The sequence below is a fragment of the Ahaetulla prasina genome, chromosome 2 (genome assembly GCF_028640845.1).
Source record: "Ahaetulla prasina isolate Xishuangbanna chromosome 2, ASM2864084v1, whole genome shotgun sequence".
In the NCBI taxonomy this organism is placed as follows: Eukaryota; Metazoa; Chordata; class Lepidosauria; order Squamata; family Colubridae; genus Ahaetulla; species Ahaetulla prasina.
In genome coordinates this window covers 199,860,976-199,887,876 of record NC_080540.1, presented here as the reverse complement: position 1 = coordinate 199,887,876, position 26,901 = coordinate 199,860,976, and the positions used below count along the sequence as shown (strand labels likewise).

Genomic DNA, 26,901 nt, shown 5'->3' with positions numbered 1-26,901 from the left:
TTCTTGTTTAGAGTTTTGGAAGATATGTATTTTGGAGATAGTTATTAGATATTCCATATTTTGAATACAGAATAGATATAACCCCCCCAAAATACCTATTTGAATCGCAATATAAGGGGTATTTTACAAAAGAGAAAAAAACAAATGAAGTGACATGAATCATGTACCAGGAATTCTTGAAGAATCATCAAGGAAAATATAAAATTAAATTGCAACTAAAGGTATACAGATATAGTTGTGACTGCTTTTCCCATTTAAAGTTATCAGAAAGATTTAAAATTGATAAAAAGATTTACAGTGTGGAATAAAATAAGAATTTTAAAATGATTTAAAAATTTTTAAAATGAGGACCCAGATTGTTGGGGGCAATAAGTTGACTTTGTATATAAATATACAAATAGGATGAAGACTATTGCTAACATAGTGTAAGCCGCCCTGAGTCTTCGGAGAAGGGCGGGATATAAATGCAAATAAAAAGAAAAAAAAAGAATTTGAAGTGTAATTGTGTACTGATGATGAACGTGTAATTGCTAACATGTATAAACTTATGTTGAATTTGAGCTAGAAGAGCAGGACAATGTATGATACATTGTATGATAAAAAGGTATCATACAATATATGATAGTAGACTAAGAATTTGGTTATAATATACAGATGAATCAAAAGGGGAATACTGTATGTGAAAAGAGTTAAATTTTACATTGTATTATTGTCAGGCCCAAGCAATAGCTCAACATGTGAAGAGTTCAAGTTGACTGCTTATTGCACTTTGTATCTATAATGCAGGAATCTCTCTACCCTGCTTGCCTTCTGTGGGAACAGATAGATAAGATTCTATGGAGCTTGGGGTGGGGGTGGGGTGAGGTCAGTCCTGGATCTTTTGTAGCTATGCAATGATTTAAGGCTAACTCCCCACTCTTTGCCTGGCTGAGCATTTTTTTATGATATTAAAGAGAAATTTTATAAAATGATGTATACAGGGCCTCTGGTGGCTCAGCAGACTAAGTCTGTCTGTTATTAACACAGCTGCTTGCAATTAGTGCAAGTTCAAGTCCCACCAGGCCCAAGGTTGACTCAGCCTTCCATCCTTTATAAGGTAGGTAAAATGAGGATCCAGATTGTTGGGGGCAATAAATTGACTTTGTATATAATATACAAATGGATGAAAACTGTTGCTTAACACAGTGTAAGCCGCCCTGAGTCTTCGGAGAAGGGCGGGATATAAATTCAAATAAAATAAAAAAAAAGAATTTGAAGTGTAATTGTGTACTGATGATGAACGTGTAATTGCTAACATGTATAAACTTATGTTGAATTTGAGCTAGAAGAGCAGGACAATGTATGATACATTGTATGATAAAAAGGTATCATACAATATATGATAGTAGACTAAGAATTTGGTTATAATATACAGATGAATCAAAAGGGGAATACTGTATGTGAAAAGAAGAGTTAAATTTTACATTGTATTATTGTCAGGCCCAAGCAATAGCTCAACATGTGAAGAGTTCAAGTTGACTGCTTATTGCACTTTGTATCTATAATGCAGGAATCTCTCTACCCTGCTTGCCTTCTGTGGGAACAGATAGATAAGATTCTATGGAGCTTGGGGTGGGGGTGGGGTGAGGTCAGTCCTGGATCTTTTGTAGCTATGCAATGATTTAAGGCTAACTCCCCACTCTTTGCCTGGCTGAGCATTTTTTTATGATATTAAAGAGAAATTTTATAAAATGATGTATACAGGGCCTCTGGTGGCTCAGCAGACTAAGTCTGTCTGTTATTAACACAGCTGCTTGCAATTACTGCAAGTTCAAGTCCCACCAGGCCCAAGGTTGACTCAGCCTTCCATCCTTTATAAGGTAGGTAAAATGAGGATCCAGATTGTTGGGGGCAATAAAGTTGACTTTGTATATAATATACAAATGGATGAAGACTATTGCTTAACACAGTGTAAGCCGCCCTGAATCTTCGGAGAAGGGCGGGATATAAATTCAAATAAAATAAATTAAAATAAAGAAATAAAATAAATAAATGTATCATTGGTACATGATGCCAGAAAATTTATCTACCATAGAATGCATAAAGACATTCCAAATGTACTGTATGATAGAAATGTGAAAACATGAAGCATTTTGTCATGTTTGGTGGATGTGTAAAACTAAAAATTTTTGAATTCAAATATATATATATATTGACATAGAGGATTTTAAAAATTAATATTCAGCTGAAGCCAGAGTTTTTTCCTTCTAGGACTGATGGATGATACACAGTTTGAGAAGAATCATGGAAAATTATTTCATTCCATGATTACTGCAGTGAGATAAGCACAAACATGGATTAATTTAATTTTAGAGGGATTTGGTTAAAATTATATGTATAAATTTATATGTATAGCAGACAAGAAAAAGATCAGAATCCATTTAATACATTTTTTTTAAAATTTGCATTTATATCCCGCCCTTCTCCGAAGACTCAGGGCAGCTTACACTATGTTAGCAATAGTCTTCATCCATTTGTATATTATATACAAAGTCAACTTATTGCCCCCAACAATCTGGGTCCTCCATTTTTGCCATGTTTTTTGTTTTATTCTTTTATTCTTTATTTTTTTCTTTTCCACATCTATATTTTTTCTTTGAATCAATTTCCTATTATATATATATAAAATCTTGTGTTCAAAATTATTTTTTTTTAAAACCAAATAATTAACAAACCGCTAATGTTTTCTTCTTGACTTTTTTTTTTTTTTTGGTATTTCTTGAAACAAGCCAATTGTGGGATTCTCTCTTCAGTGTTTTAAAGATATTCTGCCTCTAGAAATCAACAGCATAGTTGAAAGTGATCCTGGGGGCTATTAAAAATATGGTTTGGGTAATGCCAGTAATTGATGGGATTTTTTTTTCTCTGTCATCAGATTGTTTGGCAAAAAGATGCCCTATCTTTTTTTCCCTTTTTTAATTAAAAAAAATTGTAAATTTCAATAATTCTACTCGAGTAATTTTTACAAAGGTAATATCTGCAGTATTTTGCTGATATTGAATTTAAGAAACGTATATATGTTTCCCCTGGCAAAATATAGAAGTGGATAGGGGTCCTCTACTTATTTCTTTTCAGGAAAGTCTAAAAACCCTTGGATTCTATGGTGGTTTCCCATCCCTGCTCCTAACCAAACTATTCAGCACTTTTTGCAAAGACCAGCTAGTTAAAACCAAAATGAATAAGAGAGCAGGAATTATTAATATCAATAGAAATTGAATTTATTATGTGGTCTCTCCTCTGAGAGCCAGGTCAGGTGGAACTTGAGTGTTGGACATCCCTGCCTTCAGTTTAACACTTTCACCATTGTGATAAATTGCCTTACTATGGAAACCAATTGCTAATTGAAAGGAAGAATTAACAATTATATCTTTATGGGTGGGTGTACTCTAATCTTTCCTTCAGTAGGCATCTGTTGTTGCTGGGAAAGAGAGAACAGGAAACTTACCTTTTGGTAAGTTTCTGTTACAACATAACAGAATAACAGAATTGGAGGGGACCTTGGAGGTCTTCTAGTTCAACTCCCTGCTCAGGCAGGAAACCCCCATTTCAGACAAATGGCTGTCCAATCTGTTCTTTAAAACCTCTAGTGATGGAGTGCCTACAACTTCTAGAGGCAAGTCGTTCTGCTGATTAATTGTTCTAACTGTCAGGAAATTTCTCCTTAGTTCTTTAGGCTGGTTCATAAGTGGATGAAGAAAGAAAGCAAAGACTTTGCCCTCCATGGACTTTGCCCTCCATGGAGTTCCCTGGATTACTCTGTCTTTTTCTTTGAACAGGAGTAATATGCTTTTGGCTCTGGGCATGTCCACCGTTCCTATCAGCTTCATGTACCAATAACATATGGAACCAAACAACCAATGGAACAGCTTGCCTTCAGAAATTGTGGGAGCTTCCTCACTGGAAGCTTTCAAGAAGAGATTGGGCAGCCTTTTGTCAGAAATGTTATAGGGTCTCCTGCTTGGGCGGGGGCGGGGGGCGGTTGGACTAGAAGATTTACAAGGTCTCGTCCAACTCTGTTAATCTGTTAATATAACTCTTGAAAAATTAATGAGCAGGATGCATCTCTCAGCTGTCTACCAGGGCTTGGAAAAGAGGTTCTGTTAAATGCTGATTATTTTTCCTGTATTCAATGTTTTTTGGAGAGCCAGCAACATTGCTTGGGTGTTGTGTGTGTGTGTGTGTGTGTGTGTGTGTGTGTGTGTTTTGGGGGGGAGGGGGGCGTAATTCCAAACTAGCCAATTTTTTCCCCAAACATCATTGCCTCTTTTCTTCCTCTGCAGTACTGTCCTGGAGGAGAGCTCTTTGATTACATCATTGCAAAGGACCGCTTAGCTGAAGATGAAGCCCGCATCTTTTTTCGTCAGATTGTAGCTGCAATTGCCTACGTACACAGCCAGGGATACGCTCACAGGGACCTCAAACCAGTAAGTGTAGACAGCAGTTGCCTACTGTTCCTGGAATAATAAGCCGAATCTAGATTGGCGCCCAGATGGTCTTCATTGCTGGCTGGTGGTTTTATTTCTATTTCGAAGCCTGCAGCCAAAGAACTACATGACAGGTTCAAGCCAATTTATAAAAAGCCTCACTGCCAACACATCTGTTGCTCCTTGGCTGGCATTGGATATCACGAATGCCTTCTGAGTTCAAGGCTCTCTGATCTGCCACCCATGGGCCTCCGTGTTTGTCTGCCTAGTCTTTCTTATTAAACTTCCAGTTTTTTTTTGTTTTTTTTTTGGCTCCTCTCTTTCCCTGCACTTCTCCCTACCCATTTCTCCTCCTTTAGTTTTGCTTAGAGCCTACAATCTTTTTTTTCATTTTTAAACAAGGCCTCTTTTTGCCTTGATGCATTGTTTTATCTGCTAGCTTCAAACTTTTATTTCGTTTCCTCTTCCTTTGTTTCCCCCAGTTCAGTGTCTGCTTTGTTGTCTCTCCCTAGAGCAGTTTCTCAACCTTAGCAATTTTAAGGTGAGTAGTAGACTTCAAACCCAAAATTTCAATTCTGGGAGTTGGAGTTACACATCTTAAAGTTGCCAAAGTTGAGAAGCCGTGCCCTAGAGAAAGACTCGTATTTTCTAGACTTCTGACCCTCCAAAACCTCAGCTACATCTTTACATTCTCTTTTTGCAAGAACGCAAATTTCAGCTAAGCCAGCGATTTGTGTTTTTTATGTATAGGTGTGCATTTGATTGAAATGAAGCTTGAGGCTTCCTTGGAAGGAGCCGCCTTTACTGCCCATAGTTACTCTTACACTTCATTGTACTTGTTCTAACCTGTCATTGTTGTTCTTTTAGGAAAACTTGTTGATTGATGCTGAGCATAATTTGAAGTTGATAGACTTTGGTCTCTGTGCAAAACCAAGGGTGAGTATAAGCTTAATTTTGCTAGAATTTCTTTGCCAAAAAATATCAGACAATATCAGTTTGAATAAGGAGAGAAGTCTGCAGTTTCATCTCCAAACAAATCATACCTATATTTGCTCACGTATTCTGTTTGGATTCTTCTTTCCCACTAGTGCCCTATTGAAGGTCAGTCATCTGTGTGACAGGAGTTTAGAGTCTTAGTTTCAAGAGAAGGTCAATTTGGCACAATGGTTAAGGCACCAGGATAGAAACTGTGCGGCCGTGAGTTCTAATCCTGTTTAGGCCAGTTGGATGACCTTGGGCCAGTCACTTTTCCTCAATCCCAGGAAGCAGACAAAGGGCATACTACTTCCAAAATCTTGCCAGGAAAACTGCAGAGATTTGTCTAAGCAGGGGTTAGGAGTCAATATTGACTTGAAGGCAAAAAAAAAAAAGTTTCAACAACTGATCAAATGCCTAATAGCAAAATCCAATATTGGTTTAGAATATCTGGATCTTGATCTCAATCTTCCAAAGCCCTTTTTCCTCCCTTACAATTTGAATGTATGGTTTAAAAGTAGCTATAGAAAGCAAAATAAAAACAAAATTCTACCATAGTTTCAGGCATTCCCACACCTCATTTTAGCGTTGCTGTCACCATGTTTATGTCATTTCATTACATCACATTTTTACTCTAATATAGCAATAGCACTTAGACTTATATGCCGCTTCACAGTGCTTTACAGCCCTCTCTAAGTGGTTACAGAGTCAGCATATTCCCTGCAACAATCTGGGTCCTCATTTTACTGATCTGGGAAGGATGAAAGGCTGAGTCAATCTTGAGTCGGCCAGACTCATAATGACAAGCCTCTTTTTTTAAAAAAAATAATAACTTGTACTATTTTCCTGTGATGGAATCTTTCTTTTCTCCATTCTGAATGCACAAAGATCAACAGCATCTTAAACCCCAATTTTTACATGCAGTAGCCTCTCATTCACTAAATTTTGGGTTGCTTTAAGCACAACACGGTCTCAGTTTGCAACTTGCGCTAAATTCAAAAATTCCATTGTTTGAACTCCCACTAAAGGCAACCTACTTGTATGCTCATGTGCATGCCAGGTAAAGACAGTAAAGAGACAAAAGACAAATTGCGTTGATGTCAACGGCTCTTAAGTGTGACAAGCTGCTCTGTTTTTCTCTTAGGAGCTCAGGTGTTCAAGCTGACAAGATCTACTCAATTCAGTTTTCATACAGAGGTGAAGCCCCTGTTCTGTGTTGCGGACTTTGCTTATTCTTTTTGTTCCTTTTGTAGGGGGGTCTGGATTACCAGCTGAACACATGCTGTGGAAGCCCTGCCTATGCAGCACCAGAGTTAATACAGGGCAAAGCTTATATTGGCTCAGAGGTATTGTAATAGGTGCTTTGGCCTCTAATTTCTTTTTTTAATCAGCCTCTCAACTGAACTCTTTCAGATTTTCCTCCCAATGTACCACTGTATAGATCTAATGATATCTAACTTTTAAAAAGGGGTAACCTTAGAAAGCCATGATTATGTATAGACAGGGTGCTTGTCCCCCCTCCCCCCCCCAAAATATTTTCTTTGGTTACTGGTCACCCTTTCTATGCTGCTGTCAACGTTCCAGAAAACCCCTCCTGCAGAAAAGACTCCGAAGCCAACATCTTTCAAAGTTCTTTTACTAGCATAGGTAAACTAGCGCAGTTGGTGGAAATCCGAATCTGGGGATTCTGGTTCCTCCCTCAGTAATACAAACTCCAAAATCTCCATCCTCATGACCCCTCTGCCGGTCACAGGCTCCAATCCTCAACCGTCCCATGTCGAAGCATCACTCCGGCCACTCCTTCTCCAGATGGGAACCCAGCGTGACCTTGACCGTCAGGAAGAATGTTGTTATGTCTAATAGCCCCTCGTACTTTCACCCCCTTCTCCTACTTTCCCACCCCGGAGAAAGTGGCAGCGTGTGGAAGCCTTCAACCTAGTGTGGCTTCGAAAGCTGACAGCTGCAGCTTTTCTCCCTGTCTTCTCTCCTTCAAAGATTCTATACAGGTGGTCCTTGACTTACGACCGCAATTGGGAACAGAATTGCTAAGCAAAGGGGTTGTTAAATGAGTCGTGCTCAGTTTTATGACCTTTTTTTTTGCCTCAGTTGTTAAGAGAATTTTTTTTTAAAATTTGCATTTATATCCCGCCCTTCTCCGAAGACTCAGGGCGGCTTACACTATGTCAAGCAATAGTCTTCATCCATTTGTATATTATATACAAAGTCAACTTATTGCCCCCCACAATCTGGGTCCTGATTTTACCTACCTTATGAAGGATGGAAGGCTGAGTCAACCTTGGGCCTGGTGGGACTTGAACCTGCAGTAATTGCAAGCAGCTGCTGTTAATATCAGACTGTCTTACCAGTCTGAGCCACAGAGGCCCAATTGCTGCAGTTATGTGAATCATGCGGTCATTTAGCAAATCCAGTTTCCCCCAGTGACTTTGCTGCGAAGGGCACGACATGACTCCACGATATTGCAGCCGTCATAAATATATGTTGGCTGCCGAGTGCCTGAATTTTGAACCCAGGACCATAGGGTTGCTGCAACAGTCATAAGGGCATAAGGATCTCTTGTAAGCTAGCCTAGCACTGACGATGTTACCTAGTTGGGGTAATGAAACATCTGCAAGAGAACAAGCAAGCTCAGAGAGCACCAAGGAGCCCTCATGTTAGCCTTGTTTCCACACTGATGCTATAAATTGTGAACCGCAGAGGTAAAAAAAAAAACTGCTTTTCAATGCTGAGCTTCTATGACGCTTTTTAAAAAAATGGCAAGAATGATCCACTTCTCTCCAACTCCCAACACTACAGGTAGTCCTCAACTTACAACAGTTCATTTAGTGACCGTTCAAAGTTACCACAGCAGTGAAAAAAAGTGACTTATGTTGGTTTTTCACACTTAATAATAATAATAATAATAATAATAATTTAATTTTTATACCGCCCTTCTCCCGAAGGACTCAGGGCGGTGAACAGGCAGATAAAAGATAATACAATACATTACAATAAAAACACTATTTAAAAAACTTATTCGATATAGCCTAAATTTAAAATACAGTACAAAATAAAAACAAACCCCAATAAAATCCATGTTTAAAAAACCCTATTTAACCCTACTTACGACCTTTACAGCATCCCCACGGTCACATGGTCAAAATTCAGATGCTTGGCAAGTGATTCGTACTTATGACAGTTTCAGTGTCAAAGGGGAAGCCAGATTCACTTAACAACCCTGTTACTAACTTAACAAATGCAACGATTCATTTAACCGTGGCAAGAAAAGCCGTAAAATGGGGCAAACTCACTTAACAAATGTTTCACTTAGCCACATGCATTTTGGGGCTCAATTGTGGTCGTAACTCGAGGACTACCTGTACAGTCTTCCTGTTCCCTGGGGTGACATGCTCGACACCTTAAATATAGTGCACAGAATTGTTCAACCTTGAGGGTTTGGCAGCCAATGAAGCATCACAAGATTTTAGCCACTTTGGGTTTCCGGGCTCTTGGTTGAAAGTGACTCGACACTGTTTCCCAATTGAGTGGGATGTGATGTTGATGTGCCTTCGTTTTTAATCACTCGATCTTTTTTTTTTTAAATCATCTCAGGCAGATATCTGGAGCATGGGTGTCCTTCTGTATGCTCTCCTTTGTGGATTTCTACCATTCGATGATGATAACATGATGGCACTCTATAAGAAAATTGTGGTACGTATCCCATTTTTAAGACCCAGGCACCTCTGTTTAAACGAACTTTTATGGAGTTACTGTGTGAGAGGCCTGTTCCCAAAAGGAGAATTCTGAGCATCTTATTACTTGGCTGATCTTATAAAAAGTAAGATTGGAAACTCCATAGTGTAAAAGCTGGAATCATGTTACAACTTAAATGCTAGTGTTTTCTTACTACTCCAAGATAGTAATACTACATTTTAGCACAAGATGTTCAAATGGTCTCTCCTCTTCTCTTTCCTCATGGTGAGAGGTATAGCTATGAATACCCACATAATCAAATTTGCTTTGGACAGTGTCTTCTCTTGCACCCTGTCCTGGTGTGTAATTCCATTTTTTCTTTCTTGTAATATGCCTTTGCCTTTTCAGGGTGATTTCGAGAAATGGGAAGGTTATGGAATGAAATGAAGGGTACTAGCCTCCTGTAGAGTGGAAAACTTGGTTATTTCTAGACACTGCAGGTTTTTTTTTCTTTTTAAACTGTTTCTTTTCCTATCTCTTAGTTGCCTCTAGGAATCAAAAACATCCAGGGAAAACCGCAAAACACAGTATTAAAAGACATTAGATTGGGTAGCACGCTAAATTTCAGTTGGGATCAATTCTTTTAGGAAAAGATGCTGAATGGCATTCAGATTCAACCACTTAAAAACAAAGCAACCGTGACTGGGTTCAATTCAGATGCCTTGCATTTGTCTTCATTTGCTATATATCCTGTGATTCACATATACACAGTTGCCTAAACGCTTCAGCTGGTAGCCTCAGCTTCAGCCGAACAGTTCCAGCCAGTGTAATCATGTAGAGGTAGTAACTTATTATCTGGAGTATTCTTTTTGTTGTTCCTCAATAAGCCCCTTCAGCAGGCAGATCACATGCTGTGCATGTAGATAGCCTCCAGTTCTCTCCTAGAATCATTTGTAATATATGGAAGACCTTGGACTTTTCTCCCTCCCTCCCTCCCTCCCTCCCTCCCCATCTCTCTTTCCCTCTATCTCTCCCCCCCCCCCCGCCTCGACTTGATTTCTATGTCATTTCTATGATTTTTAAAGCACAGACCACAAAATGATTGATAAATAAGCAGCTTGAAAACAATGCGATAATAATTAGAAACCAGCATTTTTTCATTGTTTAACTGGGCATCTTTTTTCTCTTGCTTTAGGAAATGCAGTACCCATATGATATCTTTAGCAAAGTACTTGACAAAATACTCTGAGATTCTCATTAGCAAAGTAGCTATGGGGGAGATGGTATGGCAATTAACATAGCTTGCTCACTTAGGACTTAAACAGCGTTCGTCAATTATTTCTCGTTGAGGTGTCAGGCAGGGTGCTTTCAAATCTTATTATGGGCCTAATGCTCTTTAACTTATTTATAGTTAAGGATCAATATGTAGGGTACATGAGAGAGGAAATGTCAATAAAATAATTGAATAAAATGAAAATAAGTAATAATTATTCTCCAATATGTGTGGGTCTGGCCAACTGCACTCAGTGTTAACATATTTAAATGATGTGGATTGAGAGATAAAGGGGATGCTTCTGAATTTGTGAATGATGTCAAACTGGAAGAAAAGTTCATTCCACTGTAATATCTTTTGTTTTTTCCTACAGAGGGGGAAATACGATGTCCCCAAATGGCTTTCACCTGGCAGTATCCTGCTTCTGCAACAGATGTTGCAGGTAAACCTCAGACACCAGAAATGTGTCTGGGATATCCATTCTTTGTTCAACGCTTCCCACTCCGCTTCTGTCAGTCTTTGTTTACAATGATCCCCTTCAATTGTTCTGTTAATCTACAGCTAGTATTGAGTTATTCTGCCTTTGAATATGGAAGTTGTATTACACTATTGTAGCTAGAAGTCAGTAGACCTGTTTCCTGTACAGTTGTTCAACTAGCTCAGATAGGATAATTTACTTTGAAGGGTAAAACCATTCAGTAGCCTCAAGAATAAAGCGCTAAAATGTCTGAAAAACTATGGCTGCTATTCTTAACAGCACTGACTTCTCTTAGTTGCTCTGATACCTTTTCTAATCCCTATACAGGTAGTCCTTGAGTTATGACCACAATTGAGCCCAGAATTTATGTTGCTAACTGAGAAATTTGTTAAGTGAGTTTTGCCCCATTTTATGACATTTCTTGCTAAGTTGTTAACAACCACAGTTGTTAAATTTAACATGGTATTAACTTGATTGTTAAGTGAATCGGGCTTCGCTGTTGATTTTGCTTGTCAGAAGGTCGCAAAAGAGGGTCACATGATCCTGGGACACCGCAACCGTCATAAAGATGAGCCAGATGTCAAGCATCCAAATGTAAATCGCATGACCATGGGGATGCTTTATCAGACATAAGTGTGAAAAACGATCATAAGTCACTTTTTTCAGTTTCGTATCTTCGAACAGTCACTAAATGAACTGTTGTAAGTCAAGGACTACCTGTATATATATATATATCTGTCAGATGTCTATATTTGAAATTGTGTTTCTTTTATTGACCACTAGGTGGACCCAAAGAAACGGATTATGGTGAAGCATCTTTTAAATCATCCGTGGCTCATGCAGGGCTATTCCTTTGGTGTCCTGTGGCAAAGTAAATATCCGGTGAGTTGATTAAGTTATATTAATGAAAGCATATCTAGGAAAACCTAAGTTCATGTGATTAGTGAATAGTTTAATCACCAATTGCAAGGAAACATACTATTAATTTTTTATTTTTTTTTTATTTTTTTGATTAAGAGCCATGCTATTCTAGTATCGAAAATTCTCTGCTGAGCAATCTTGTTCCTCTGATATTCTAGGACAAAATCAAAGGAGATACCATTATTCTACCAGTTGCTATTACAATCTGTCAAAATGTACATGACCCTCGGATTTGGGGAAGAGCAATATAAAGCATTGATTTCAGCTATAGCTTTCGGTTACATCTAGTACTAGGGATATTTAATGTAATTTAAAAGCTATTCAATATCAATCAAACTGGGCAGTTGTCAAAATAAATGTTTTCCCAATGAACATTTCCATGGCCCCAATTCTCTGAAGATATAGTTGCGAGGAAACTGTCTTGTAGATCAGAAAGCCTGGCCACGATTATCTGTTCTGATTAACACACATTATCCTGGGCAGTAGGCACAGATCTTAAAAAGGTCCTCAGAAGGCTGTGAGGAGAGCCATTTGGATATGCCACTTGAAATTAAGGACTTTATCCTACTGTGCGCCTTCACACAAACACACACACAGACAGTCCCCCAAGCCCCCAGTGTTTACCTCCTCTTACCTATCACAAATGGCATTCTTGGCTTTCTCTAGCTCAATGGCCCCCAATCTTTTGGGTACCAGGGACTGGTTCCATGGAGAGAGGTTTTTTTCTGTGGACAGGAGGGGGCATGGTTTTGCGTGCTGCCTGCATCCCGCAGATGGGGCTTCGCTTGTTTGCGTGGCCCAGTTTCTGACAAAACTGGTGTCATTTTTTTTTAAAAAAAGCGTTTATGTTTTCAAATCTTAATGGTAATACGTAATGTTTTTCCTCCCAGCTTGTGTGCCTTGATGAAGATTGCATAACAGAACTTTCTGTGTTTCATAAATGTAGCAGACGAAAAATGGCAGATATCATTTCAGAGGTAATGTTTGTTTTTAATCATTGCTGGGAGAGTCTAGGGGAGTAAAAATGCTTTTGTTCATGTATGTAAAGCTTCATATTTAGAGCTAACATATCTTTACCTTCCTTTAAACTTGTAAATATATTTGTAGTGTAAACACTGGAGAGCCTTTTCTGGAAGTTCGGAAAGTGTTCCATGTAGATTGACTTCCCATGCTCAAAACTTACGATTTCAAAGAGCATCCTTGGAAACCTGTTTGGGAATCCTCTATGTCAACTGTTAAATGTCCATTTATTGGGCATAGCAACCGGGAGGAACATTTGGTGTCCATTTCAGATTGCATTCTTAGCTTCCACAGATCAGTATTGAAAGTTATAGACTTGAACCAGAAATTTAAGCATGTGAGATTAAGTCCTTCCACGAACAGCTTCTGGTCCAATGTCTATTCTATTTCTGGTTCAAGTCTTCTGTTCTTTTGTATGTATTTTATTCATTTAAATTTCTAGGGCAAACAGCCCCACTCCAAGTAGTTTACAGCTCCTATTTTACAATATTAAGATTAAAACAGTATAAACACAGTAACCATAAATGTGTCATCCAAAAACCAAAGTCTATTAAGCCACACAGTGTCAGTCTGATTATAGCAGCAGAGAAACATGTTTATAAATCCCATGATCTTTCTCCCCACGTAGTCAGGCATCACTTCCCTTTGGAAAGAACATCACAATTCCGTTTCATCCTCCATTCAATGACGGGAAAGTCAGATTATTATTGCTCATGAAATCCTGACAGAAAAATGGGTAGGCTATTCTAGAGGTGTTAGGGCCACCACCAATGTAGGCAATCTTAAAAATATCCAGGAATTAAGTTACATATAACTAAAGGTAATGACCAGAACTTTGAATTACACTCAGAAGCTAATTAGCTTAGCAATCAAAGCATCTACTGCAGGAAAGGTGTCAGGTGGGCAAACTAACTGAGCCCATAACTACCCAAGTGTGCTGTATTATGGACCAGCGTAGCTTCCAAATGGTTCTCAAGGGCAGCCTCATGTAGAGCAGGTTGCCATAATCCATCTGTAAACCCATCAGCTTTTTACCTGAACCAGAACATTGCAATTTGAACCGATCATGGCCTAGCTGGTTTGATACAATCTGTTGTGAGTGCCAGGCTGCAGACCAGACATTCACATCTGGCCATCTTATAGTCCAGACAGGTACAGACATTGAATCCACGTTTTCGTGAAGTAGATAGGTTCTCTGTCATGCATACAGAAAGCAGTCCCAGTCCCTTCCTCTATTTTGGCTACGGAAAAAGCAAGACAGTGATTGCCGGACCAAAGTTAGATTAAAAGAGAAGATTATCATTGTTTCCAAGAGTCTCAGATTAAATCTTGGAATTTAAGGGGGGGGGGGAATCCAGGAAGATTGAACTTGAAAAAAATATGCTTGAGGTAGGACTTCTGGAAGAAAAGAAAAGGAATTTGTTTTGGTGTGTGTTTCGTGCTCTAAAAGTCTCCTATCATTTCTCTCTGCAAATTCAGTAATTGTATGGACTTTGACCTTATGTATCAAGTAATAATTCCGTTTTTCTGTGATTTGAAATAAGAATTTAAAATCCCACTCAAAGATCTTTACAATGAACTATTTTTTTATTTGTAGCCAGCACCATCTTGTGGTCTGCCTAGAACATTGTCTTTTCTTTTGCAATTCTCTTTTACAGCTGCCTTTTTTCCCCCTATGGCCTGGACTGTTCTATTTATTTCCCTCAGCCTGGAATGTTGGCTTTAATGTCTAAAACTTAAAATAGTGCTGAAGATTCTGCTAAATGTTAAATGTATCTAAAGTTTGTTTTTGTTTTTGATGGGGCTGGGTCTCGTGTCTTGACTATGTATGGTCAAGAGATAATGCTAAGGTTTCTTTTTTCTCTCCTCTTCTCAAGATTTTAATCATCAGAAAGAGTGCACCATACCAGGCTTAAGGGGGTAGATACCCATGAGGGCCTCTGGAAATTAAGTTGTGGTTGGAGGGATTAACAAGCCCTTCCCGCCAAGTAGGAGGGAGAGTCAGGTGTGTGAAGAGCCAGAGGGCTTCTATTTTATGAGCTGAACTGTGGCTTCCATTACACAGTCCCTGTTGTGTTTTTGGGTACATACATTAGATGAAGTAATGGCACATAGCGCTTTGTCTCATAAAGAATTGACCTCAAACTTACTTCTGAATACACATTGGGCCTTTTGGGCCTCGTTAGCATGAACCAGCACCATTTCTCCATGTACAAACATTTGGATCTGACCACCTTTACCTTACTTTCCTTTCCTTGAATGGGGCTCAAGTATAGCCATATCACCAACTTCAGAGAAGTTTGACCAGAATCTCAAGCTGACGTTTTTTTTTGTTTATGGAATACCTCTTGCATGGAACAACTTTCCATGAATTTTTTTTTAAAAAAAATGACTGGATATCTGCATGCAGAAATTTATTGTGATGCTGTACTTAAAAGTATTTAAATTATCCATATTGTCAAGGACAAGATAACCAATTCCTTGAACTCATTTACCATTGGAAATGAAATATCCACATGCCAGATATTTTTGAGACACGTTTGAAGATGAAGTTCATTGGCATACCAAGAAAATATATTATTTAGCCCCCTTGTTAATTGAATTATTCAATTTATGAAGTTGTAAAATACAAATATCTGGATTTATTTATTTTTGTTACTTTTTTGGTCCAATCGACTTATCTCAAGATACAAGATTCTGCTCTCCTAAAGCAACATACACATTAGTAGCTATTGATTCTGTGAGGTAAGGAGTCGTTTGAGAGGGAAGTGTCTGTAAAATAATGGCTTGGGTGCTGCAGAGTTTCTGATTTGAAACTTAACAGAGCACACACACACACACACACACATACCACACGTTTAGCAATGCCAAATTAAGTTTTACTGTTTCAAACTCTTTGCCTTTTAAAAATGCTTTCCATGTCTGTTGTAATAAAATGCTGCGTTTCCTGCAAGGATTCTAGTTAGAGAGGCTGGCTGTTCATTTGAGATGCTAGTCAGGCTTGTTAGTTTACAGAGGATATTAAGAGCACCCTTTAGACCAGTGGTTCTCAACCTTTATAGTGCTCTGACCCCTTTAATACAATTCCCCATGATGTGGTGACCCCTTTAATACAATTCCCCATGATGTGGCGACCCCAATCATAAAATTATTTTCGTTTTGAATTTATCGCGCCTGAAGCCATATTGGCTAGTGATCTGAACTGCTTGCGATTGCCTTGAGGACGGAGGCATTAAAGCAGAGACTCCTCCCCTATTAAGTTTATTGCGCCTGAAGCGAGATTAGGCTAGCAATTCGGAGTGTTTGCAGCTGGCTTGAGAGGGAGACATCAGAGCAAAGATTTCTCTCTTTTTTAATTCATCGTGCCTGAAGCCGAATTCGGCTAGCGATTTGAAGAGCCTGCAGCTGGCTTGTGGAGTCAACCATTGGAGCGCGATTCTTTGACTTGCAAGTATACTTCCCATATTTCCGATGGTCTTAGGTGACCCCTGGCAAATCGTCATTCGACCCCCAACGAGGTCCCGACCCACAGGTTGAGAACCACTGCTTTAGACTTTTCTAGAATACCCCAAGGAGTCTTTTGCATTTATATTGGTAGAAATGGATGATAGCGATGGGTACGCCTTTTCCCCAATACTGATCCCATTGTTGAGAACAGTCTGTTTTTTCTTGTTGAGTTTCTGCAAATATATTGGTCTGTGCATTTCACCGCTGGTATGTGGGCACTAAATTTCATATCCCTTTGAAAAATCATGCAAACCTAAATTCTTAACTGCTCAGGCTTCATATTCATGGCAATCAGCTGCTTATTTCATGGTAAGAATTTGCATATTTCATGGCAGATTGACTTGAAAAATACAATGTTTTACGATTATGAAATTAAAACTAAAGAGGCTAGAGGTAAGACATGAATCTCACAGATTTTGTGATCATAAGGTAGGAATGGAATTAATGAGAGTTTTAATTCCGCTAAATGTATCTTAAATGAGCAAACATGTCTCTAAAGGGTCAAGATTGGGGCTAGGAAATTCTGTAAAATTATTCTGTAATTTAACTGAAAAGACTGCAGAGTAATAAAGCGACCTTGGCTTTTGAGGCAGGTCACAGATTCAAATTCTGAATGTCTCTTTCTGGTAAGGCGGGGGGGTGGGGAGTTACTGGAGGAGGTTTGAAGTGTGAGGCGTTTTTCTCACAAGTTGGGCTGCTGTCTGTCTTTTCAAGGAAGAGTGATGATCTGTGGCATGCATTTAGCTGAAAAAAGCTTAAAATTCTGAAATGCAAGTGAGTTTTGGGTAAATTGTGTTTTTTTTTAGAAACAAGTAACCAGAATGTATATTTCTTTATTAGTGGAAATATGATAATGTATCTGCAACATACCTTTTGCTTCAATACAAGAAGACTCATGGTAAACCTGTTCGCCTGAGGATTCCTTCTCTGGCAGGAGAATGTATGAGCATCACACCATCCAGAGAAGGAAAAGTATGTTGTCTATTTTTATTGTTATTTATTTTGCTGATATTCCAATAATAATTATCGTGGGGCGGGGGGGAAACTCCAGTGTTTGCAGTGTGGCTTGATACTGCTCTGAATTGTGACCCACTCAGCCTGCCACATATTCGGTTTAAGTCATGGCTTAGCAAATCTAGCTGTAATATATACAATCCAGGGCATTGTCGAAGGCTCCAGATATTGCTGTATTAAAACTAAGCTATTTTAAGACTTTGTGGCTTTGAGCCATTATTGATTCCTTGCAAGTGCCGGGACAAGTCCCTGTATTTTGGGGCAAAATTTCAGAAGTAGTTTACCCTTGCTTGCTTGCTTGCTTCCTAGGGCTGAGAGAGAGGGATAGCCCAAGATCAGCTGAATTTGTGGTTAAGGCAAGAGTAGAACTCATGATCTCCTGATTTCTGCCCACTGCCTTAACCACTATGTCAAACTGGTTCTCTGTTTTAAATCTTTGGCACGGTCAAAATATCAAACCATTTGATAGCATTGTTCCTTTCCAGTTGGACAACGATTACCCAGGTTTTTAAAAAAAATGGGTGTTGCAGTTCTCAATGTACAGGGCAAAGCTCTCGCTACACAATCCATCCTTATATTTCATCAGCAATCAATTTGTAGTTATAAAAATGGGACTTGATGGGAAGTGGATGAGAGTAATATATAGACACCTTGTTAACAAAATAAATGTTCCAAGTGTATTGCACTTAAAGCCTTTTCTTTAACTATACTGAAGTCAAAGTGCCAGGCTGGATTATTCTGCCAAAGGACCTTCAGAATCAATCATAGACAGTTGTGGATTTCTGTCTATCTATACATTATTTCTGAAACAATTCTTTTGTACAGATAAAAAAAGCCCTGAGTTATGAAGATGGTCCAGACAATAAAGAACTTCCCTATGTATTTGGCTCCATGGAATTTCTAACATCTTTTGATGAAGGTCAGCTTATGTTAGGAAATACACCCAGACCTAAGCAGGTATCTATAAATATTGACCTTTTATTCTAATTTATTTTCTCAACAGTGTCTTGAAGCCATGTCTAGCTTTTGGTTTGTACTCTTTAGAAAACATAATCTACTTGAATCTTTGCTTTTTATAAAATTGCTTCTGTATGTAGATATTTTATTGATTTGACTTATATCCTGCCTTTCTTGGGGAACTCAAGGCAATATACATATTTTCCCCATAACAAACCTGTGCAGTAGCATCAGCTGAAATGGAGAAAGTGGTCCAGGGTAAATCTATAGCTGAGGATAGATTTTAGGATATGGGATTTCCCACTTCTGGTTTAACAACCCTAACCACTACACCATGGTAAACAATTGTATTGCTTGACCTATCCCAGGTTCAGGGGTAACAGCAAAGATTTAGGCGGGTGGGACCCAATTTCCATGAGAAAGATCAGAGATCAAGTTCTTGGCTTCTCCCAAGAATTTGAGAAATTTGTTTGTAATCCTGGAAAATACTGAACTAGACACACCCATAAATTGAGAAATGGTTAATGGCAGCCTTCGGTAAAGGGCATCTCAAGTCAGGAGAAGTAGGCATCTTCTAATCAGCCCCTGGATAGGAGGACAGCTGTAAAGTACACTAAATTTTATTTTTTAAGATGAAGGTAAAAATATATAGATGTAGATTGTAGATTATCATTCAGATAAGCTGGTTAATGTGGTGCAAGAGTTAAATAGATATGGAAATAAGGGTGACGAGCTACATTTGTTTCTCCAGAGCTCTTAGCAACATGCTATTAAATGCCAGCAAATTGTGGTGCTGGTCTGTCACCAGATACCAGTGGCACCTTCCATGTGTAAAAGAAATTATGTAGAGTCAATTGGACAACACTTATGGATTTACTAGAACATTTTGTAGGGAAGAATATTCCTGTCATGCCTGGAAGCCATATTACCTTTGTGCCCTCAGGGTCCAGGCCTGACAGTTCTCTGGTTTTATACTCATACTCTACATTACTTATATGCCAGTGCCTTAGATCAGATCAGATCAGATTAGATACAGTTGAAGTGGCCTTGCCACTGCTGTCTGTATGTTCCTATTTTCTGCTTTCTCCGTTCTTCCATCTGAGACGGATAGCAGAGTGTCCCTGTAAGAGACCTTCCGAATTCTAGTAGCTGGGCCTTCTTATGTCCTCTAATACGGGACCTTGCAATCAATAAAGAGTTGAAAAAAGCACTGACACAGAGCTAACTTGTTTCTCGGTGGAAAGGATACTTGAGCTTGTCCAATTCATAAATAGGCTGCTCCAGTATCTAGGATTTATGATGGTGAATAGATAAAATTCTGAGTGGTGAATAGATAAAATTCATATTCTTCACATAAAATAGGAAAGCCTTTGTCTAAATATCTCTTTTTTTTAAAAATTTATTTTAAGAATCTAATGTTCCAGGATAGGGGAGAGTTCAGTTCACCGCTACTTTCTGTGCCCAAGAGAGGAGCATCAAAAAAACGCGCCAACAAAGAGAATGCTGGTGCTCCAGCTGCCCAAGCAGAGCCCTTTGCGCTTCCTCCACCCAAGACACCTACTTGGGCCATGACTGAGAAACAAGTGCTGACATCTTCCAATTATACTGCTCCACTCGAGGGTATGATTTGTAACTATAGAGAATGGATTGAAATGACAAACTTTGAACAGGCCACATGGGGTGTGGACTTGAGAACAAGCTACAGGCTTACCTATTTGTCCTGAGACAAAAATGGCATCCTTATTTTGATGGGGAGTGTACATTTTATTTAAATACCAGGTTGATGCAGACATTTTATGTAATGCACTTATCCAATCATTTCTGTCAAATTTATTTTCAGCACACAAAAGACTTAATGGGTAGACTATTTACAGATGTAAATAGTCCCCGTCTTATATATTTTTTTTAGCTCCAAAGGATACATTAGGGCTTATTTTCAGGGAAACATGGTATCAAGGTGATCAGCCTTGCTGGGTGCCCGATCCCCCCCAGTGCGCGTACAAGAGGCAGCAAGCACACAGGGGTTGATCTTGTCTACCAGCAGCTGCAGCCCGCCAGCTCCTTGGTCGACATACTTTGGGGCTGCGCAGTCCACGCAGCAGAGGTGAGTTGATTATCTGTCCAAGCAGCAGACAGAGGCAGAGGTTCCGGGGGGAGAGGCACGTGATCCAGATGTACCATGCAGGCTGCTGGAAATCCAAGAGTCAGTGGGCTGTGGGCTGCAAGCAAGCCGAGAGATGCAAAGACGAGTCTACTGCGGCCAGCCACCTGCAGCACCAACTCTTGGCTTTCCCATGGCGTACCCAGATCACATGCCTTCCCCCATGCCTCTGCCTCTTATATCCTGGCGGTGCTGCCACGCGAAGACGAACCGCCTGCCCTCTCCAGCCCATCGACTCTTGGCTTCCCTGCACAGCATGTTCAGGTCGCGTGCCTCCACCCAACTTTGGACTCCACCTGCTTCTTGGAGAGGTACTCACCTGTGCTACGCAGGCTGCGGCTGCTGCTGAATACTGTCAGCCTCCTCGCCCGGTGCTGGCCATACCTATCCCCAAACCAGAGGTGGGCGTCACATACTGTAACAACTGGTTTGCCCAAAACCAAAAATGTGAGTGCATGTGCGTGGCATTGAAAAAATGGCAATTATATAAGGCGGGATAGCGCCAGGGCAGGTGAGCGGGCCTAGCCGCTAGTCAGAACTATTGATTCATCCAAACCAGCTGCCCACCTCTGCCACAAGCCCCCCCCCCATTTAATTTTAACTTAATAGTTAAACTTAACTATTAAGGTAGTTAATTTTTAACTTATCTCTTTATTCATTTTTTTCTGGCACCAAAGAATAATCAAGTATTCTTTGTTAACTTAAAATTAACTTAAGCATGGGTATAAGAAGAAATAGTTATTTTTCTAAAGCTACTGACTCAAACTTGAATGGTTTCTCTTGCAGAGAAAAATCCAGCCGCCCAACCAATACCAGTAAATACTCCTATTAAAGCAGATGAGCTGACAGCCGGCGTCATTAGCCCCGAGAGAAGGTAAATGTCCAGCAGTTACTCCAGTCTTAATCCTTATATTGGTAAGAAAAGTGCTTTTTGCCATGTATCAGTGCTGGCTGCGTTAAACCTATTTAAATCCTTTCTTACATTTACCAACAAATATTAAAAGGCTGTGGGCCTTTCTTTAAAAACATTACACACTTCAGCAGTCTTGGATGCCTTCCTATTTTCCATAATTAAAATTCACTTTTGTGCCCCCAGAGAATTGGAGCACATATATAGTTCTCTCTCAAAATCCCAAATGGCTGTTGTGCAGCAAGGTTTTCTTTTTTCTTTTTGCTAATTTCTTCCTCCTTCCACTTCCTGCTATTGAAACAGAAATGGAAGGATCCATTGTTCCTCTAGCTTAAGTGAGCGGCGTTAAATCTACTCACCTGCATGCTGTCTCTCATTATGACAGGTGCCATTCAGTGGAGCTGGACTTAAATCAGATGCACCTGGAAAGTGGCCAAAAAAGAAAAGGAGCCAAAATGTTTGGGAGCCTTGAAAGGGGCTTGGATAAAATGATCACAATGCTTACCCCTAATAAAAAGAAAGGTTCAGCTAAAGAAGGCCCGAGGAAGTTAAAGGTATGTTTGTCAATCAGACTAATTCAGATGAAATGGATTGCAGGGGATCAAGGGAAACAGTTGATACCAATCCTTGTTTTGGCTGCAGATCCCCAAATATGAAACTGGCTCTTCAAGAGAAATGAGCCGTTTTATCTGATAAGAAGACCCATAAGACCCATCCCACTGCTGGCACACAATCTTTAAAAAATACAATCAAATGGTTTCTTGTATCTTAGGTTAGCTAGCTTGAAGGACTTTTGATCCGTGATCCCAACCTTTGCAGAATTGCAGGCTCGGAATAACTACCACATAACGTATTTAAGCATACTCTGCATATAAAACACAGGGCAAAGTGGCCTTGTTTTCCAAAGGTTTTCCCAGGATGCCTCTAACCAAAATTAACTCTTTTTTTTTTCATGGGGCTGGTAGATTTTAGCATTTTCATTGCTGAAAGGAAAATTTTGGAGTACAAAATGCTGATTTAAGTTCAAATGTGTTGTGCTTTTCTTTTTTTGCCCCACCTCCTGAAAGAATGCAGGAAATGATCTGGCTTCTCAACAAAGTTAGGGATAATTGTTTATTACCTCTCATATAAAAAACAGTACACTTCTCAATATCTGTTCCTAATAGGAATGCTATGTTTTGATTTTATCCAATTAAGCTGGCTTCTAAGGGGCATCTAGTTGGCACTATGGAAACAGATTGCCGGTCTCAATAGGTTTTTGATTTGATCCAATTCAAGTGCATTTATATTTTCAGGTTCCTCATTTAAATGCAGGAAGTTGTCTCAGAAGGATTTTCCACATGTTAGCTTGATGTTAACATACAGCAAATAAGAACCCATATATATATATAACCTATATATATATATATATATATATATATATATATATATATATATATATATATATATATATATATTTGTTTTCTGAGGTTTTCGCGGGTGTTTGTATGTAGGTCTTTGGTTATTCGGGTTTTCTCCCGTGTAAAATTGGTGTCTTGGCGACGTTTCGACCAAGTTTCATTCATCATCTTCAGGCTGGGTATTTACAGCTTCGTGCTTCTAGGAGAAATGTGTGATTGCAGCTGTTTCTTCCTTTTAACTACTAGTAGGGGTTTGAACTGATTGGTTGGGAGCTCGGCTGTGTTCTGATTGGGTGGAGGTGTGTTCTGATTGGTTGGGGGTTTGGCTGTGATCTGATTGGATGGTGGGGTTGGCTATGCTCTGATTGACTAGGGGTGTGTTCTGTTTGGGTGGGGGGAGGCTTGGTTGTGCTCAGGTTGGTCTGAGTTGCAGGGGGATTTGAGTTGGTGAGCTGCATTGTTGTTGTTTGGCTTCGTGGTCGTGCTACATCTTCATGGTGGGTGTCAGTCTGCTGCATGTATGGATTGGAGGGGTTTGAAATGGCTAATGATGCAGCTGCGGTCTGGCTTCTGGTCCATGGTCATGCTTCATCATCGGTGTGGGTTTGAGTTTGCTTTCCGCATGGATGTGTGGTGGTGACATGCTGTGTGGCACTCGTGAGTGTGGGTCTTGCCTCATTCGTCATGTTAGGGGCTCGTTTGTCAATAAGGGCGGGTTTCCAAATGTCTGGTAGATGGGAGGTGTTGACAACCTCACATATATATAGACACACACACACACACACACACACACATATGTTTTCGTAGGTTTGCTCTGGGAAATAACCCTTTTCTTTGTTAAATACTTTTTCCCGTAGGCTCACTACAATGTGACATTGACTAACTTAATAAATCCAGATGAGTTGCTACAGGAAATAATTGCTGTCCTTCCAAAAAAACAAGTGGAATATGTACAGAAAGGGTAAGTAGGGTAAATATTCTTGAGTTCTGCCCGTGATGGTGATAGCTTCTCTGAGATCTGTGTCAGGAATTGCTTTGTGCCAAACTCTTGCTTCATGTCATATTCTTCAGAAAAAATATTGCCTGAAGTATCAACATACCAGGTCTGAAGCTGCTCATTTTGTCCTGGCAGATAAAAACAATCCGTTATGCCTTTCTTATGTCTTAGTGATGTTTATTGGTTTTTCAAAGGAGTTGAATCATTAAATCTTCCCGAAAATAAAAACCCAGGATTCTTTTTTAAAAAAGATTTGCCAGTCAGTAGCTTCACTTTTGCTTCTTTTTTGTTTTACCCAGTTATAAACTGAAGTGTCAGACCCAGTCAGACTACGGCAAAGTGACAATGCAGTTTGAATTGGAGATTTGCCAGCTAAGCAAACCTGAAGTCATGGGCATTAGAAGGCAACGGTTGAAGGGCGATGCCTGGGTCTACAAGAGACTAGTGGAAGACATCTTGTCGAGCTGCAAGTTCTAGATCTCCCAGTTTATTATGAATCTACTGACAGTTTTATCTATGCTACCCATGCTTATTTCAACCCATTTAGTATATTTTGTTTTAAATAGAAACTTTTTTGTCAATAAATATGGCCTACCATGTCTTTGTCTTCATTTTGTCTTTTTAATGTGATTTCTGTCTCTGTGTGGGTGACCTCGGGGATTGAGAGGAAGAAAGGTTGCCTAGGAAACAATCAGGCAAGAGAGGCCGGAGCTCCAAGTGGCTAAATGGTCAGAGAAAGAAACTTAGAAAGGATCTTTCCCTAATGGATCAAGCAGTTAAAAGTGGCAGCAGGAAGTTGGCACCTTCATCCTTGCAACAGTCTATTCAAGTAGCCTTACAATAAAGCAGAGTTAGTTCATCTAGTCGTGCTTCCTGGCTGGCTTACCTGGGAGGACTGTCGATGATCTTGCTCATCTGGAGGCACAAACTTCCAGCCACAATGTCTAACTCAGTGGTTCTCAACCTTTATAGTGCTGCGACCCCTTTAATACAATTCCCCACGATGTGGCGACCCCCAACCATAAAATTATTTTCGTTTTGAATTTATCGCACCTGAAGCCATATTGGCTAGCGATCTGAACTGCTTGCGATTGCCTTGAGGACGGAGGCATTAAAGCGGAGACTCCTCCCCTATTAAGTTTATCGCGCCTGAAGCCAGATTAGGCTAGCGATTGGGAGTGATTGCAGCGGCTTGAGAGGGAGACATCAGAGCAAAGATTTCTCTCTTTTTTAATTTATCGCGCCTGAAGTCAAATTCGGCTAGCGATTTGAAGAGCCTGCAGCTGGCTTGTGGAGTCAACCATTGGAGCGCGATTCTTCGACTCGCAAGTATACTTCCCATATTTCCGATGGTCTTAGGCGACCCCTGGCAAATCATCATTCGACCCCCAACGGGATCCCGACCCACAGGTTGAGAACCGCTGGTCTAACTGCTTGATCCATTAGGGCAGATCCTTCCTAAATTTCTTTCTCTGACCCTTATACCACTGAGGGCTCCTGCCTCTCTTGTCTGATTGTTTCCAAGGCATCATCACGACTCCTCTTTCCCCAAGGTCATCCGTACATTCCATTACACTGTGGGAATGAATTGCATTGGATTGCAATTTAGCAAATCAACAAATTCTCAGATTACTATTTTTGTAATTACATGTTGCCAGTAACCATGGATTTCGGGAGCAGGGGGAATAATAATGGTCTAATCCCAAATACCTTACTTCATCAGTCAATAGACATGATTTGCAGTTCAAATTAATTAGTATCGGTGCTTAAATGTAACATGTGACACTTGTGTGCTGTTTTCATTTACATTCATTTACAGTGTCACATTATTTATGACAATACTAATTGTTATGTCATAAATCCCAACAACATTTGAAATGCCTGCCTTATAATGTTCCATCTGTTTCCCTATAATTGGATAAAGTCTCCAAGCTTCAGACTGGCTGGTAGTAATAGCTACCAATAAGTATAACAACCATTTGTTTAAAACTTTTGTTCATATTTTTTGATTTTTTTAATTTTTTTAATTTAATTTTTTATTTTTATATATATATTTTTTGCTGCATGATGAGGCTACATTTCATTTTTATCTTCTTCCTTTTTCTTAACTGTTCTTGACAAAGTACCATACATACCTGTGGATAAGCCCATCCGCAGATAAGTTGATCCTCAATTTTTTTATAAAATACCATGAAAAATGTGCTACCTGGGGATAAGCCAACCCTTGAAAAATTTATATGTTTTAATTTTCACATTGACCTATCCATGGATAATGCATTTGTTCACAGTGTTTGGTTAAAAGAATTGAGGGTCTGCCTATAGAGAGGATGGTCTTAGCTGCAAGTATATATAGGTACTTTAAAAAGTATTGTATATACTCATGGATAAGCCTATCCACAGATGTGCCAATTTAGGTATGTGTGTGTTTTGGCATCTAAAATTCTCTGCTTATCAACAAGCATATGTGGTAGTTATTATCAAAGAATGAGTGTTTGTCTTTCTTTGCATCTTTGATCAGCATCTCATAAGCAAATCTTGAGAGGCCAGTTCAAAGGCTGGGTTGGGTGGACCTCACATACACTTGTATATTGTGGAAGACTGCTCCTTTCATGCTTGGTTTGAAACTAGCTATCACTTTTGAAAGCCAAACATTGCTCTACTAAAGCTTTCCTTATCTGATTCATATAAAACATCCTGTATCCTTGGATAATTGTGGTATTTGGGTACTCTTGCATGTGTTATTACCCTACAGCTGGATAGCTTTATTCCATTTCTGTTGCCGTTTAATTCTGAATAATTGGGCCTATTCTAGGTACCTCCACCCGTTCGTAATCTTCCAACACGAAGAACTATTTCATCCCAATGCAGTAGACCTGCTCTTAACAACTGTTTGGTCCTGCTGATAACAAATGCACGCAACCTCTGCTTGTGATAAAAAGCCATATATTCTGGGATTCTGCCTTCCCGCCTCTCCCCTCTTCCTCTTTTAAACTAAAAACAAGCAGAGGATAATTGATTCAAGTTATCTTACACGCTCTGATGTGTGAAATAGGCTCCTTTTTCCCCCAGTTATGGTGCTGATTTCTTATGCCTAATATTCCCGGGTAGAAAACAAATTACTGCACTAAAGGAATA

At 39.5% G+C, this 26,901-nt stretch overlaps 1 protein-coding gene across 6 annotated transcripts in view; it reads left to right on the top strand.

Moving 5' to 3' along the window:
* Positions 1-24,365, top strand: part of MELK (maternal embryonic leucine zipper kinase) — a 32,999-nt gene extending 8,634 nt beyond the window's left edge. For all 6 annotated transcript variants that reach the window (XM_058173269.1, XM_058173273.1, XM_058173271.1 and 3 more), the window contains 14 exons: positions 4,320-4,463; positions 5,331-5,399; positions 6,692-6,784; positions 9,048-9,146; positions 10,775-10,843; positions 11,663-11,761; positions 12,691-12,777; positions 17,168-17,299; positions 18,167-18,298; positions 19,708-19,918; positions 21,246-21,333; positions 21,755-21,923; positions 23,627-23,730; positions 24,066-24,365. In XM_058173269.1, coding sequence (XP_058029252.1) covers positions 4,320-4,463; positions 5,331-5,399; positions 6,692-6,784; positions 9,048-9,146; positions 10,775-10,843; positions 11,663-11,761; positions 12,691-12,777; positions 17,168-17,299; positions 18,167-18,298; positions 19,708-19,918; positions 21,246-21,333; positions 21,755-21,923; positions 23,627-23,730; positions 24,066-24,243 — 1,674 coding nt within the window. In that variant the 3' untranslated portion in view covers positions 24,244-24,365. The remainder of the gene's footprint in view (positions 1-4,319; positions 4,464-5,330; positions 5,400-6,691; positions 6,785-9,047; positions 9,147-10,774; positions 10,844-11,662; positions 11,762-12,690; positions 12,778-17,167; positions 17,300-18,166; positions 18,299-19,707; positions 19,919-21,245; positions 21,334-21,754; positions 21,924-23,626; positions 23,731-24,065) is intronic.
* Positions 24,366-26,901: the final 2,536 nt, after the last annotated feature.